The sequence below is a fragment of the Sinohyriopsis cumingii genome, chromosome 8, assembly GCF_028554795.1.
Source record: "Sinohyriopsis cumingii isolate HCF-2022 chromosome 8, ASM2855479v2, whole genome shotgun sequence".
NCBI classification, from domain to species: Eukaryota; Metazoa; Mollusca; class Bivalvia; order Unionida; family Unionidae; genus Sinohyriopsis; species Sinohyriopsis cumingii.
In genome coordinates this window covers 22,058,496-22,076,263 of record NC_142968.1, presented here as the reverse complement: position 1 = coordinate 22,076,263, position 17,768 = coordinate 22,058,496, and the positions used below count along the sequence as shown (strand labels likewise).

Here is a 17,768-nt window from a genome sequence, read left to right as displayed (position 1 = left end):
CAACTTTTGCCATCTAGGTTGGCAGGTAACGTTTGGCTAAAAAGTTTTAGCCTGGAAGGTCTTGATTTGCAAGCCAGTTGTAGCTATACAAGTTATTTTGATTGTATTATTACAATAAGTTTTATTGAAGAAACATATTTTACTAGAAAATATTTTATTTTCTCAAAATATGAACAAGTTGACTCAAACAATTTTATTTGAAGCATTATTCAAAAATGGCACTCAGTTTTTAGGGTTATTGGTGGAGCACTTCATTCCATAGAATCATTCTTTGCTAACTCCCTACTTGTCCTTTTTTTCAGAATAAAGATATAGCCCAAGATGAGATCCTGGCTTTCTTTGCCAACCATGTTAAAGCCATTAACGGAATTTATTGGCCAACTAACTTCACAGATGGACGTGTATGGTACACAGGGGTCCAGTTTGCAGTACAGAGAACAACAGTAAGGATTATAAAAAATAACTTAATGAAAGGAAGGGGGTAAACTTACACAAATTTTGCTCACATTGTGCTGTTGCACAAATGTGTAAGCAAAAATGTATATGAAATATGAGGGTCCATATTGCAAAGCAGAGAAATGTGGTGCAGATGATGCAATTTTCATAACCCTGTAAATTCTCAGTTTTGTCCAATGTTCTTCTCTAAAACTGAATAACAAAAGTCTGGATTAAAAGATGATTACAGGATCTGAATGTAATTATCTATGGATTACAATAGAAAAAAGTGATTTTGAGTTCGTCCTTTCGGTCCACCTAATGATGAATCTTTCTTTCCCATCATTCAGCTCTCTATCTGGTTTGTCACTTTACACCTTGATATCAGTGATAGATCATTTCGCTTTGCTATGCAATTTGATCAGGTGCTTTACTCTACAGGTATATAACCATTTTTATATCTAAAACTGGACTTTCTGGCACAGTAATACATTTCTGCATAATACCTTTTTTCCTGTCTTTGAATTCAAATCAGTGAAACCTGTGTGTTAAAGATGCACTAGGAAAAATATAGCAGGCATTATTTTGAGAGGCCGAATACATAAGTAAACTGATAAAAAACAATTAAGTTTTGACCAGATTGCAAATTCTGTCTTATGGATTGATGATATCTGTATATCCATCATCAATCTTTCATCGACACTGATCTTATTGTTACATTTAAGTCATTTTCACAGTGACTATTGCTAATTGTAGAGTCACAACAGTGAGTAGTACATCCATCGGTGAGAACCAGGAAACTGTTAACTATATTCCATGGTTCAGTGATTTATGCTTTCAGATTAAGTTAAGCTTCTTTGGTTTATAGTTAGCATTTAGGCCATTTTCTCTGTCACTATAATTCATAGAATCATGTAAGTTGTTATTTAGATATCTTGAGTACTGCACCCTTCACTGAAAATTAGGTCACTGTTGCTTATATTTCAGTCCATTGTTTTTGGTTAACCTTTGCATTTAGCTAATTTTCTCAGTTACTATTGCCAGTGGAGTCACTTAACTTGATGTGTAATTGCATCATGGGGAGTATTATAGGTGATAGCAAAAACTAGGTCACTGTGACTCATATTTCATAGTTTAGTGATTTTTGTTTATCTTTGCATAGATACCACCTATTCCTCTTTTAGCAGAGTCATTCCTATTTTTAAATCTCAAATTATGTCATTGTGATCACTTGTGTCAGACTCTGATTTCCAGGTGATATATAATTTATGTAGGCAAACTGCATCTTGATCATTGGTATATGATGGTCACAGAAACACTGTTGATGGCTGATTGTAATTTGTTTGTAAATGTATAAGTAAATATCAACATTAAGTATTGAACACTACTTATTGATCACATAAACTAAAATAATTTTAAGACATTTATTCATAAAATCTGCTGAACATGCACCCAGTGTGTGGAAATGTAATGAGGGTGCATATATTAAGACCCCAGATACATTTTCTTGTTTTCTCAGGACCCATAGTTAAGTGTGTTACTATTCTTAGTTGATCTAGTCCACTCAAGATGAATAAAAAATATCACTTACACTCTGATATCTATGCACAGATTATGCCGATGTCATTTTCCCAGTGAAATATGATTTTGTATTGAGCAATGGATAAGTTGACGTGATGTCTACAAGGTCATGTTCTAATTTATTTTTTTAATTCATCTGTCCATAATATCTTGAGATAAAATTGGACTGTTAAGGGATGTAATTGTGCATTCTTAATTGAATTCTGGCATGTTGAAGATAGGTACGAGTGCTTATATTTCAAAAACTTAGAAAGGCTGATATGTATATCAGCTATGTTCTTAAACATGGTATAGTATGCACTTTGCAGGAGGTATATCATAATGAAATCTAACTTATTATGGGGTAAACTTATAAATCAGCTAACTCTGAGGTTGAAAATTATTTACTGGAACAAATCGAATGGCATATATGGTATTATTTAAAAATTAAAACTTTTTCTTGAATAATTATAACTATCTAAAATTCATTGAATTAAAAAAAATGTATGTACTGATTATAATTAGGTCGGCATAAGTGGGGGAAGGAAAGTTTGTCGACCTGTTGTAAGTTACCTTATTATTTACTTCATTCAATAAGATAGATACATTCAAAGAAAATACAATTTTTTTAACAGCTTGTATCATTTAATTTATGTTTTCTTCTACTGTTGTCTTTTATAGTTTGAGTCCATATCATGTTACACTATCAACAGAGTAAATATTGCCATTTGACTGATTATATTGAACCTCATCTATCATGGGATTGTGGGTTGCCTGCAGTTTTCATCTCTGTCCACTACTTTGATCCCTATGCACCCTCTGGGTACACATTTTTTTATCGATATGAGTACATGTATTTATGTACTTTAGGGAAATATTGGAAAATCAACCTGTTTTTTTCCTTGGTGCTTGTCCATTGTCCATTATGTGAATGCCTGTAATTGAGAACATGTACATATCAACCTCCTCATTAGTTGGTGATTCATTTAAGTTCAAGATCTGGTCTTTTGAGTTTCAGTGAAAAAATTTCACAGACTCAGTTTCTGTGGGAAAAAACTTGCACAAAATACACTTTTTTGCATTTAATCAAATATCAGATTAAAAATAAAGTAATTGTGATGTAATGTGACTAATTATATAATACACTGAAGACTAAAGTTGCCACCATTAATGTTATTATCCAGATTCTTTAATATTTAGGACAACATATTTTCAAAGCTTGCAATAATTGTCAGTGGTACATATTTCAAAGCTTGCAATAATTGTCAATGGTACATATTTCAAAGCTTGCAGTAATTGTCAATGGTACATATTTCAAAGCTTGCAATAATTGTCAATGATACATATTTCAAAGCTTGCAATAATTGTCAATGGTACATATTTTAAAGCTGCAGAATAAACCCCTTAAACTAATTTTTTTAATGCAAACTATGTACTCAAAGCCAAGTGATTGAATAGATGACCTCAGACTGTGCAACCACATTGATTACCCTAATTTTGACATGGATTAACTGAAAGTGTTGTCAGTGGGCTGCATTAAACCAGACAGCCAACACTCCATATGTCAAGGTCATGCAGAACTGTCAAGAAAGAATTTTTTTAACCTATTTGCATGTTTAGCAGAATTCTCACCATATTTAAAGTTTTAATGTCAAGATCATTTCTAATTTTTTTGAAAGAAAATAAATGGCTTCTATTGTAAATTTTAAGAATTGTCACATAATTTGAATAATTTATAAGGCATTATATTCTGTTGTCATGGAAAATCTCACTATTATGACTGACTTCAGTAAGCAATTATATACATCATTATAATCTGGGTCATGATCATGGTTTGAGATTAATTTATGATGATGATATTGGGCTTTGATCATTTGATCTTGTTAATATTTTTGTTCACTCAAACAGTTTTAGCAGGTCAGTATCTAGTAGTTTAAAAAAAACTTGGACAGATTTTACAGAAATTAAATCATATCATTTAGGACCAGTCACTGCACATCTGTACACAAACAAATTTTGTGCATATTTTAAAAACAAAAGGAAAAAACAAACACCAGAACTGAAACCAACATTTCTTTACTTGTAAAAGCAGCACCGAAACATTATCTTTTTACTAGTATGCAAGGACAGAATGCAATCCAGTCAGCTTAAGGCTAGCATATTAGCTTGCTGGGTCCTTCAGTACACATTCCTGACATGAGAGGTATAAGTTCCATATTTGGAAAAAATGATAAATTTGATCAATGCTAAATTATATGAGAAAAGTACTTATTTTTTAATGTCTAGGTATGAACATTAATATTGGTGATCTGGAAAGGATAATTCCTTAATGCAGCTCTTTCAAAGTAAAGCAGAATTTTGAAAATGACGTTAATTTGGTTTCCTTGAGCACTTGGCATATACGTAATGTAAGCATCAATAGAAATGACAGCAATATTAAGACTGGAAATACTGTCAGAGAAATCTTTTATTGAATTTCACCAGCACTAGTGTTTGAAGTATTTTTCTTCGTGCACTGCCTTCAGATTATGTATGCCATCCAGATTTGAAGGAGATGGGATCACTGAGACCCTAGGTGCAACTTTGACTAGTTTCACTAAAATTTCTTACTCAAAACATGTTTCAGGAAAAAGGCCCATATTTATCATATTTACAAATTACTTTTGTTCCTCTTTTAAGTCTGATTAAAATTTGGAATATTTTATTTTACTGATCCAACCTTGGTTGAAGTTTAATATTGAAATCACTTTGTTGTCCATGTACATGTCTGTAAGTTTTTACATCCATCGACACCCTTGATTAAAGTCTAAATAAAGAGCAGGTTTGTCAATTAGGAAATCTCTTGTCAATATAGCAATTGTAATTAGTATTTGATTTGATCTAGCTAATCTAGTATTGCATTCATTCAGAATTTTCATTGTGACATTTTACAGATCAGTTATGGATTTAAAATTATGGATGATAATTGATTTTTAGTTAAGATTATCCAATAAAGTCCTTTGAATATTGAATAAAAGTAGGGTCCTCCTATTGGCTGTGACTTTTTATTAAAGTTCTTACAATATGAGAAACAAAAATGATAATCTTATTGTTCAAGCAAGCTCAGTAAAATACTGTAATTTCATTTATTTTCCTGGGTATAATGTTTTGTGGCTTATGATTAAATGTGTTTTTGATTGCACTCCAATTCGTGCATTAGGGAAGTAGCCTTACTGTTTTCACAGTAAAATGTTAATTGGGTCCTTAAATTTATGATTTAAATCCACTATAAATTATGCAGAATTGGTAACCCATGAAAACTTGTAAATTCACAATAAATCTAAAGTTAGAAATGTAAAACACATGTCAGTCTTGGAAGGATAAAGGCAGATACATTTTTGAAAAATGACAAAACTTCGTGCTGCTAATGCACTTGAACAGTGCTCTTAATGGAAATTAGCATTTAGGTCAAGTCTATCCAGAGGGAGACAAATCTGTCATGTGCTTATCATGACCTTATGAGTTAGTTGCCTTATTTTAGTTTACTGGACTATAATGTAACACATTGTATCAGTCCATACATGTAAATAAAAATTTACTTAAAATTATGGTACATTATGCCATGAATATATCAGAGCACACTGTGCACATGATTAATTTTATTTCCATCTGCTGCTCATATATTTATTTAACTTGTAGCTCATTTGAATCATAGGAAGGTTATGGTAATATGATTAACATTTACTTAAGCAAAGCTGTCAAGGAGAATACCTACAATATTCATAAAGCAATGGCAGGAATCTAAGTTCAGATGCAGCAGCTTAAATCAACTGATGTTCTACACATGCTTTCTAATAATTTCTTAATTTTTGGCACTACTGGTCTCCATACAAAAATAATGGCTCCATTTGGAAAAAAAAGAAGAAAAAAGAAGTCCAACTTTTACCCTTCTGATCATGCGCGAGTCAAATAGCCAATGAAAAACGATGTTTCTAACACAACTAGGCAGTATGTTATTGAAAGATGACCAGGGATTTGATATTTTCAAGTCTATTCAGAAATAGCTTTCAAATGTGTTTCCTACTCAATTTTCATGCGAAACTGGCAAAAAGCTCCAGGGGTTAATGTGTTAATCATATGTAAGGGTCACAGGTCAAGTGACCCTAGGATGTGTTATTTATGTAATTAAGAGAACATGGGAATCCATCTATCATTAACTAGAAAGATACCAGAGGTAGCAGTCGGAGGCTTATCATTCCCTTCTCCTATTAATGTAATGTGATTGAGGAACGTATTTGAAGGAGAAAGCAAATTTTTCAGCAGATTATGTTTCTTTGAGAATATATACCAAAAGCACATTACTTAAAATCCCTCTTAACCACCCCACCATGTAACCATCTATGTTAGTATATCAGTGAAAAAGTAGCAACCCCTGGCAGTGGCAAGGTGGGTAATGGCAATAGTTATTGCCCTTTGTTTCCATGAGATAGACATGAAAAGACAATTTTCATCTGTTAGTAGAGCTGAATTCACGATTTGCGAAGTAGCAAGCTAGTAATCCTAGTGTGATTGGGTAATTATTCTCAGAGAAAATAATATGCTGAAAACTTTACTTTATGTCAGGGTTTAGTTGGTCTTAAATGAAAATGGTGTTACCACGTCAACCATATATGAATGGATGACTATATCAACATGAAGTTTTCACTGAAAAACATCTTATGCTATATAGTTCATCTCAAATGAAAATGGTACCAATCTGGTATCAAATATGGGCACCATGGCAGTTATCCTTAAAATTTTGTTGATGCTACTGATCCTGAATGGAAAGGGATATTGACATAAGGCTTTCCCCAGAAGACTTTATTATTTCTAACTGATCCCGAATGGAAAGGGATATTGACATGAGGTTTTTCCCAGAAGACTTATTACGATATCTAATTAGTCCAGAATGAAAATGGTGCTCATCTTACCTGCATGTTGAAAATTTTGTATCACTACTTTTTCTGGATGGATGGTCATATATACATATGATTCAACCAGAAGACTTGCTGTGGTGTCTAGTTTCCCCTGATGGAATATGGTGCTGACCTAGAATCCAATTCAGCTGCTTGAAAAAATGATGTTTTTATTGCTGCATCTCCTAAAGAAAAAGTTATGTTGACATGGCAAGACTTCATAAGGTATCTAGTTGCTTATAAATTAAATGAATCTGTCAGAGATAAAATATGGTCACCATGGTTTTGACAATTGTGTTGTCACCACCCTTTATCTAAAGACTTCATATTATGTCTAGTCATTCCTGAATCAATCTAGTGGTGATCTTACATCCAATATAGCCATCTCATCTTGATATCACACACACCACTCAGAAGGTAAAAATTGAAACTGTCTTGTCTTGGATTCCAATATTATTTTGGCAATCATTGCAACAGTCTCTTTAAGGGACTCTTGTTTTAAAACATTATGTCTTACTTTATAATGAGTACATCTTACTCTTTTTGGTATACGTTAGAGTGATAAACACAGTAGCTTGCTTGTGGGTTTTCCAAGAAGTGCAGATATGATTCATGAATTTGCAAGTGAGCTACTGCATTCGTGACATTAATAATGCAAAGTTCAATTGAATGTTAATAAAACTAACAAAACTTCATTGTGATTCCATCTCTTAAAGGTGATGACATGGGAGTCAGCAAAGTGTGATGACCAACTTCACAAATCACCATACTGTGATGACAACCTTGATGTCAGCAACTTCCTTAACCTCCATTCACTGGAAAATCACAATGATTTTTGTTTGGCATATTTATTCACCTACAGAGATTTTTCAGGGGGTACACTTGGTTTGGCATGGGTTGGATCACCATCACGTAAGTGTCAATGATTCCTTTATGTAATACACTTAATTGATGCAATAGTTTTTAGTAACTACACGTAGGTGTCAATGATTTAACCTTTATGTAATACACCTAACTGATGCAATAGATTTTAGTAACTACACATAAGTGTCAATGATTTAACCTTTATGTAATACACCTAACTGATGCAATAGATTTTAGTAACTACACATAAGTGTCAATGATTTAACCTTTATGTAATATATCTAATTGATGCAATAGATTTTAGTAACTACACATAAGTGTCAGTGATTTAACCTTTATGTAATATACCTAATTGATGCAATAGATTTTAGTAACTACACATAAGTGTCAGTGATTTAACCTTTATGTAATATATCTAATTGATGCAATAGATTTTAGTAACTACACATAAGTGTCAATGATTTAACCTTTATGTAATATACCTAATTGATGCAATAGATTTTAGTAACTACACGTAAGGGTCAATGATTTAACCTTTATGTAATATACCTAATTGATGCAATAGATTTTAGTAACTACACGTAAGTGTCAATGATTTAACCTTTATGTAATATACTTAATTGATGCAATAGATTTTAGTAACTATACGTAAGTGTCAGTGATTTAACCTTTATGTAATACACCTAATTGATGCAATAGCTTTTAGTAACTACACGTAAGTGTCAATGATTTAACCTTTATGTAATATACCTAATTGATGCAATAGATTTTAGTAACTACACGTAAGTGTCAATGATTTAACCTTTATGTAATATACCTAATTGAGGCAATAGATTTTAGTAACTACACATAAGTGTCAATGATTTAACCTTTATGTAATATACCTAATTGATGCAATAGATTTTAGTAACTACACGTAAGTGTCAATGATTTAACCTTTATGTAATATACTTAATTGATGCAATAGATTTTAGTAACTATACGTAAGTGTCAGTGATTTAACCTTTATGTAATACACCTAATTGATGCAATAGCTTTTAGTAACTACACGTAAGTGTCAATGATTTAACCTTAAGTAATATACCTAATTAATGCAATAGATTTTAGTAACTATAGCAAAACATACTCTTGATTGCTCAAATTTTGTCATAGATACATTCCAATAAATTGTTCTCAGGGAAACATTTTTTGTTATACTCATTGTAGTAAGTTCTCTTTCAAAGTCAATACAGGGATCGAAGGACATGGATATTTTTAAAATTCTGATTGGGAATATTTTGCACTAAACTTGTGAAATATGGACAGTTTTGGCATCAGGATGGAACCAAATTTAAGCATCAAAACAGGCCTAGAAAAATCTAAAAAAGTATGCAGATTGAAGGTTTGGTTAAGGCATCCTTAATTTGCATTTTTTGTACATCTACTTTGCAAGAAGAGATACAATCCTGATTATAATGAAATATGTCCCCATCCCCCATGTAGAAATGAAAACATTTAGTTTTATGCTGTCCATCCATTAATCAGTCACATTTCCTGTAAGCAAGATACAATAGCTCATAAACTATTGAGCCAAACTAGATGAAATCTGACAATTAAATATATTGGTTTGGTCCCAAGAACTGGTTAAATTAGACCTCATTGTTTTAATAATTTTGGACTTTTTTGATAAAAATGTTCTAAGCATTGTTTAGCCACTGACTTGAGAAATGAAAATACAATTTTGTTGGCAAATTTGATGGCAGTGTATGCAGCATAATGTGAAATTTGTATCTGGTGATGGCAGAGTAGCAGAAAAATTGGAGAATTGTAGGACAAAATATATGTGACATAAATGATTGTGATGCTAGTGAAATTTTATTACTGAAAACTGAAAAGGTTTTTGTTGGCCACACAGCTGATATTATGTTTGTCAAAACTGTCCTTATTTCATAATTTTAATATAAAATATTCCAAATCAGAATTTTAAAAATATCCATGTCAGTTAAACCCTGTATTGACTTTGAAAGAGAACTTGCTACAATATGAATTTAGAAATGAAAAAGCTTTCCAGGATAGCTCACATTGCATACTTTAATGTAATGTCTTTGGCCAAGCACTCTCTCCTTGGCAGTGGGGATGAATATCAAACAAATTTTCATATTTCATGTCAGAATTATGTATGAAAATATTGTCACCTTCTTTACTCTGTGTATTGATACAGAATATTTTGCTGGAGTTATGGTGCCTGTTTCACAAAATTTATCAAAATAGTTCCCCATTTCAAGATTTTGTATTTTCTTGACCTGGATATTTATAGCAGTACTGAGATTTTTGTAAGGGACAGAGATAGTAGAAGAAATAAACAATAAAATTACCAATTTACAATGGTGCCTCGTGAAAAGTATGTTTAGAAATACATCTAATTAGGTAAAATTCTCAGATTCTTTTTATTAAAACATTACCATGTTATAATACATTTGGAGCACTACCACTTTCTCACAAATCCAGCCCTTCAAGGCAAAACAACCCTTTAACAATATATTTTGGCTTGTTTTAAAGCAGCAAAAGTGCTTATACATCTTTGGCAGACCAAGGTTGCAGTTAGACAAGAGTGGTCTCTCCTTGGATATACGGATTAATGCAGAATCCCATCATTCATCAATTACTAATTCCAGTTGTCTCTATTAAGCACATTTATTCCATATGCCTTGTAGACAACTTTCACTTTTTCCTTTTCTCAAGTTGGAGCAATTCAGGGAGTTTTCTCATTACAAGGAAAGATACTCAGTTTATTTTCTCAATGAATTCTGATCTATCTTCATCACTGATGAATATTTTCTATTACAGTTGTGTATGATATGGTGTCATCTAAATTTTCTTCTGTAATGATAAGTACATTACATCTGTGTACTCCATTTTATTGCATCTTACTTAAGTATTTGGTTGTTTATTCTGAGTAATAAGATCATTTCAGTAATTTCCAGTTATATGGATCACCTACTTTAAACAATAGACCATGGGACCTGATGTTAGCTGGCCTCAGACCTCCAATTTTGGCATGATCTTGACTTAGCCCATCTGAGTATGGTGATTTGCCATCCCAGCATACTCAGTCCTAGACCCTATGGGTCAACTACGTTCAAAATCCATTCATGCCATCACCATCTCCAGCTTAGTCGCAGATGCTCAAATGATAATTTGATTCATGCATCAAGTAACCACATTTGATGGTTGAGCCTTCTACAATATCCAGAACATCAACAACACTGAACCTATGGCCCACATTTAATGGCAATTTCCCTTTCTCAGATACCTAGTACCCATCTCAGTACCCTTTCTCATATACCCAGTACCTATCTCAGTACCATTTCTCGGATACCCAGTATCCATTTCAGTACCCTTTCTCAGATACCCAGTACCCATCTCAGTACCCTTTCTCAGATACCTAGTACCCATCTCAGTACCCTTTCTCAGATACCCAGTACCCATCTCAGATTTAAATGATGCACAAAGTCAGTTCTTGGAGTTTATTGTTTCCCAGCATAGTCTGGTTCACTGCTACCAATGACCTGCTTTCACTGTTCAGACTTTGCCATCATCACAGGAAGCTTCTTTGTTTCTTGACACTTCTCACATTAAATGTGAATGATCACAAGCTGCTTCAGTTTTTGCTTGATCCAACAGAATCATTGGTAGACTTGGCATTTTTCACCTCAGTTGAAGTCTTCTTTGTACTACCCCCTAGAGTTCTGTCCTCCTCCTCTTTATCTTGCTCATATGGAATACCAACATCCATCCATTGACATTTAAAAGAAGACTTACCTTCCTTCCAATTAGTTTATGCAGTATTTTTGAGTTCAGTTGATATCTTGTACTGTTTTGATAAGCAACTACAAGATCCTAGCATTATTAAGATGATATCTGTCTAACTTCACTCAAGTCTTTTGCAACAATAACACATGTTTACCATATGAAAGTCCCATCCGTCAAGAAAGACATTCCAGGTCTTTGAATGCTGAAGGTAGGTTACTTACCCATGGACTGGAAAACCTTCCAATACGTACAATAACTGTCTTGCAATGTTTTACTTATGGGCTCAAGGGCTATCTTTTATCAAGCTAAACATAGCCTTGATTCCACTATTGAGATCTTCTAAACATGCGTGCCAAGAAGTTATATTTCCACTTGTCTTATGTAGTAACAAGGGCAGCTCAGCATTCCCACTAGCTACATTGCTGCTTCCGTCAATCTCATTCTCAGAGAGAGTGATGTCTTCCTATCCATGCCCACACTGCTCACAGATCACCAGGTAAAAGATATAAGATTTAAGTGTTTAGTCCAGTCTATTTTATGGCACACAAAGGAGGCATGCCTAATGCAAGTTTAGCACCTTAAGTCTTGCCATCCTTTCCCAATACTAGAGAAGTTGCCAAGATGCCAATAAAGCTCATGATTGAGACCTTGAGGTTGACATTCTGTGACATTTTTTAACGATTACCTTATGGTCATCATTGTCTTCCCATAAATTCCAGAGGTTTGCTCTGAGGAAACCTTCCAGTCTTGATCTCAGTTTCTAAATGTTTACCCAAGTCATGGACTCTCCAAGACTAGCTTCACATCCCTGACATCAAAATGTCTGGAAAACATCCTCCAAAAACATAGGTGATCAGACCTTTGTGCAAAGTCACAAAATCCCCTTGCATCATGGGTATTGTCAATGTGGCTATAGATCTACTGTGACACTCCAGCAGATTATTCATCTATGCCAGTGGTGGCTGAAACTTTGGCAACTAGACCAATTGATAAAAGTTTCAGGTTACAGTAGGTTCCATCTCAAAAAATGGGAGGACCTCTTGTAGTTTGAAGTGGGCCTTCTGCTTCAGAGTCAACAGCCAGAAGTCATGCTTTTCACAGATATTATTATGACAGGCTGGAGTGCCTGACCATTTTCCAAGTGAACAAGAGTGGTCTAAGCACACCAGCCTTTGGAGATGAAAGCCTAATGAATGTCTTAGTTGTGAGAGAAGATACTGTCTAGAAAGGGTGTTTGGATTCCTTAAAAAAGTTTTTGATGTCATGAGCTTTCCAGATGGAATCAATTTATTGATCCATTCACCCCTGGTCTTTAGTTACATTGGTGCCTGTCTGTATTCAGGTTCATGAATCTCCTTCCAAAGTGGAAAACCAATCTTCTGATTGTCATCTTCCTGATCTCAGGTCAATAACAGTGACACTATTGATGAAATGATTTCATTTTGTATGACTTAGTTTAGATCTACATAACAGGTACAGGCATGTAACAAAAATGTTAAACTACGGTCCTCAGTTTTATGGCATCTGTTGTAGTGCCTAATCTGATGTTACTGTGTTAAGGAGAATTAGTCACAAGAGAGGGTTTTTCATTTCCATATTTAATTAAACCCTAATGCTTCTAGTTTTACATCCTGACTCCCTGCACTATGCTTGACCCTAGCTTATAAGCAATCCTAGCAGACTTCAGAGAAAGCATTCCCTAAAGACCTTTAAAATTTCTGGAACTTATGGTCTGATTTTGTTTGCTGCAGACTCTGTATCTACCCATTCTACATGCCAAAGTGCACAAAATCTAAAATCTATCATTCAATTAAAGCCATATATTCACTCTCACACATTTCTTTGCAACGTTTAATATATAACAGAATTTCTAAAATATTATATTAAGTGGGAAATTACTTGTAAAATTTAAACTTATGAGCTAATTAATCCCAAATTAAATTGTAACTACCTAACTCTTTTTTAAGCACTTTATAGAGCTTTATCACCTTGATTGATGCCTTTTGAGATAGAACCTAGAAACTTGGTTACCTACCACAACTTACCAGCAACTTCACAGCTCTCATGAATGGCATAATCAGAGTTTATTGTTGTATACTTTTATATACCTCAGAGTGATAGACAGGGTATAAACTTCACTGAATTTGCATTTCCATTTTCTTAATCATTACTCATGGGGATGGGTAGAAAGTACCTTGCATTTGTATACGAGTCCAGTTTGTTATCTTAAGTCATAACAGATGTCCCAGGAGAGGAGAGTAAGAAATATATGTGATAAAAGCCAAAAAGGGTCACCGTAGAAGCAGACTCTTTGAATTTGTCCATGTATATTTATCCATATTTATTTTCATTTTCTTTTCATATAGAGGCCTCAGGAGGGGTGTGTGAAAAATTTAAGCAGTATTCAGGTGTGTGGAAGAGTTTGAACACAGGAATCGTCACCACACTTAACTATGGAAAGGAGGTTCCTTTCAGTGTCTCCCAGCTGACATTTGCTCATGAAGTTGGACATAATTTTGGATCTCCTGTAAGTAGCACTGCAACTGGCAAAATATTTAATACTTGAGTACTCTGAATCACAGACTCAACTCAGCCTTAAGTACTGGAATTGTATCATGCATTTTAAGTACTCTGAGTCACAGAGTCTACTCAGTCTTAAAGTACTGGAATTGTATCATGCATTTTGAATACTCTGAGTCACAGAGTCTACCTAGCCTTAGTACTGGAATTTTATCATGCATTAAGTATTCTAAGTCACAGACTATACTCAGCCTTGAGTACTGGAATTGTATCATGCATTTTAAGTACCCTGAGTCACAGACTATACTGAGCCATAAAGACTGTTATTGTATGATGCATTTCATTGTAAAAATTAAAGACCATTTTAATTTACAAGGGAATTGAATAAGAAACACATTTCAAATCAACCTAGGAGTTTTCTAGTAATCAAGTTTAGGATATAGTACCATATTTGCTGTACATACAGGGACACCATACAATATTTTTTTCCTGCCTCAGAGTTTATGGTACAACTATATATATTTTGTATGTCCCAAGACTTAAGAGATGAAATAAATATGTGTTGAATTTGCACACACCCCTACATGTTGCAGTAAAATAATTTTAAAAAAGGCTGATTTGATAATAAAATGCAATAAATTATCCTTGTATTATTATCATTTATTCCTTTTTTTGTCATGAGCTTTAAAGGAAAAAATATTTCCACGAACTCTGTATATGTAGCATAGTCATCCATACTGTAGCGAGTATCACTTATGTCAGATAACACAACACATTGTTCTTTGACGTGAAAATAGAGAAATAGATTGTGTTGGATGTACTCAGAGGTTTGAATATATTTCTGAATTAAAACTGGATTCAACAAAATTGCAAATGTGAGAGGGAAATATCAACCGATTGAAAGCATATGCCGTTCATGCATGACATGGTGTTAGTTGCAAAATAACCAAGATTGTACTATAAATAGTTTATCTATATGATAGCATCTTGCAAATAAAAATAATTTGAAAATACATTCATTCTGAGTGCAAATGATAATATTTTCATTAGCATGGATTACAAAAAGTATAATTAAAGGAAGTTATTGCTGTGTATACTATTTACCCACAAAAATCAAATCCCATTTGTATTAATTATGACTACAGATGCCAAGGAAATAGAAGCCCGCGTGGTGAATAAGCAAAACTGGCAGTGAGCAATAAACTCAAATTGTTTTAACTTACCAACAACATATCGGATACAAATTTTATTTTATGACTTTACAAAGCAACATCGGAAACCAAATTTAGATTCTTTTAAGTGTGCCATTGTTTCTTTTAATATATAAAGTCGGGTGATACAGGGAAGCCAACTTTGGTTCCTTTTTACTGGTATTCCTGGGAAATTTGAGAGAAAAAAATGAAACAAAAGAAGAATTTTTGAAGTACACAATATAGTGCTTCATGTATGGACATTGATGACCCAGCATTGCCCTGAAGAATTGGAGAAAATAAAATTATTAGATGAATTCGTGAAGGCCAGAAGAGAAGTTGATTTCACTGACAATATGATCTTTAACATAGATTAAATTTCAGTGTATTTTGATCTCAATCCTGAATGGACTGTCAATAAGATGGGGGTTAAAAGTGTGAGAATTAGTACAACTGGTGCAGATTTTAAAAAAAAACAACAAAAACTGAATTTAGTCCTTGCAGTTTCTGCTTTAGGAGACTTGTTGCCTCCAATAATAATTTTTCATGACATCCGAAAGGATGGATTGTATGTATGCAGGAGAAGGATTGGGTTAATGAGGTAATGCTGTTATGGATTGAAGAGTTTTATCTAAGTACATAGTTTTATATGTTGTAGTGCATTTTTCAACTGGTAAGTTTTGAATGCTTTAAAAGGTGTCCCACAACTTATGACTAGAAATAAATGATGAGTGCAACATACAGTGCACCCAAAAATTACTTTATGGTGTCCCAACAAATACAGTATCCCAACATATACAGTATATAAAATACTCATTGTTCAAGGAGAGTTAACTGAGTATTTCAGGAAGGCTTTTTGAGATTATTTTTCATTTACCGCACATTTTGTCATTTCTGCTTTCTTATATTTTTCCAAATTTATGGTTTCTTTCTTTATAAAACTATGTCTTGTTTAGCATGATTTGTGCAGACTGAGGCAGATCAGTCATTACAAAAATTATATGCTGTTCTTGCTATATGAAATTCTGCTGCTGCTTTACTAAAGGGAAATGTAACCTACATTCATCATTCTGTTGAAGTGAAAATCACATTGCTTGGAAAATATCAGCAGATATTGCTCTAATATGTGTTACTAATGTCTAACCGTCTCCTCAATGGATTCAGGAATGAAATGTGCCCCTAATGGTATTACATGAGCGATACAAGGCCACTTTTACCTTTTTTTGTGGGGCCCCGAGTGGCCAAGTGGTCTAAAGCGCTCTCCGTTATGGATCATTGCCATCTCACCTCTGTCTGCGTCGGTTCAAGTCTCGAATTCAGCTAATGTGGGTATGTGAGAAAGCTTGCCAGTACCTTCTCGTGGGTCGGTGGTTCTTTCCGGGGTTTTCCTGGGTTCTTCCTCCACCATTAATACTGGCCGCCATGTATAGCCTATCGTGTGCTGAAAAATGGCGTTCAGCCCCACAACAACAACATCAACAACCTTTTTTGATATCACCAAGCTTGGACTTTCGATAGTGCTGTATATACAGCTTGTCTTGTGATTCTAACACAAAACTTAACACATTTAGTTCATTTTCACACCCACCAGATGCACTGTTAGGTCATTTTCACACCCACCAGATGCAGTTAGGTCATTTTCACACCCACCAGATGCAGTTAGTCATTTTCACACCCACCAGATGCAGTTAGGTCAGTTTGTCACTCTCATCTAGGAAGCTGAATATTGAACAATATGTTCATTGATAGGTGGGATAGGAAATTAAGATTTATGTCAAGACTGGGTTCAAATCTTATGCTATTGGGTTGGATCCTGGCCAGATGCATGGGGAAAATTCTGTTATTGTCTCGACATTTCTATGTATGTGTGTGTACAGAGCTTGCCCTTTTGAGAAAGCCTTTTGGGATATGCCTGCTTTATATGAGTGAACTTATTGACACTATTGTAACATCAATATTTTTAGTGACTTAACTGTTATTTCCTTGTGTATAATGCAAACCTTTATTAAAATGTTTCCTATTTTTAGGAGTGGGATGCATTTAACAGTAGAATAAAATAGTAGACATTTTACAAATCGATGAGACAAGATGATCACAGATGGGTGCGTAACATGCACAACACATGTATTCTAGATGAAATCAGAAGACTGTTCTCTTATCAGTTTCTCATTGTTCACTAGCATTGTTGAACAAATAAAACATTGTTTGACAATTGTTTGTTTGGTTGCTGGAATAAAATAATATGACAATCTCTTCTTAAATTACAGTCTGGCCTTTCCTATCCCATTTTAGATAGTTTCACATTGTGATTTTTCTGACCTTTGGGTGGAATGTCCCAATACTTACAACTGTATAAGATGGATTCTATTAATATTTCCTGTATTAACAGTTAGCTATTCTTAGGTAATACTTATTTCTTGCCAACAGTTTTAAGATCTAACTTTGTATTTCAGAGTCATCTAAAAACATGTAT

General features: G+C 33.8%; 1 protein-coding gene across 4 annotated transcripts in view; it reads left to right on the top strand.

The window, feature by feature from the left end:
- The window catches only part of LOC149793124 (disintegrin and metalloproteinase domain-containing protein 10-like), a 111,303-nt gene that overhangs the window by 46,908 nt on the left and 46,627 nt on the right, over window positions 1–17,768 (top strand). For all 4 annotated transcript variants that reach the window (XM_089967036.1, XM_089967033.1, XM_089967034.1 and 1 more), the window contains 3 exons: window positions 303–443; window positions 7,646–7,841; window positions 13,952–14,112. In XM_089967036.1, the coding sequence (XP_089823162.1) occupies window positions 303–443; window positions 7,646–7,841; window positions 13,952–14,112 (498 nt within the window). The remainder of the gene's footprint in view (window positions 1–302; window positions 444–7,645; window positions 7,842–13,951; window positions 14,113–17,768) is intronic.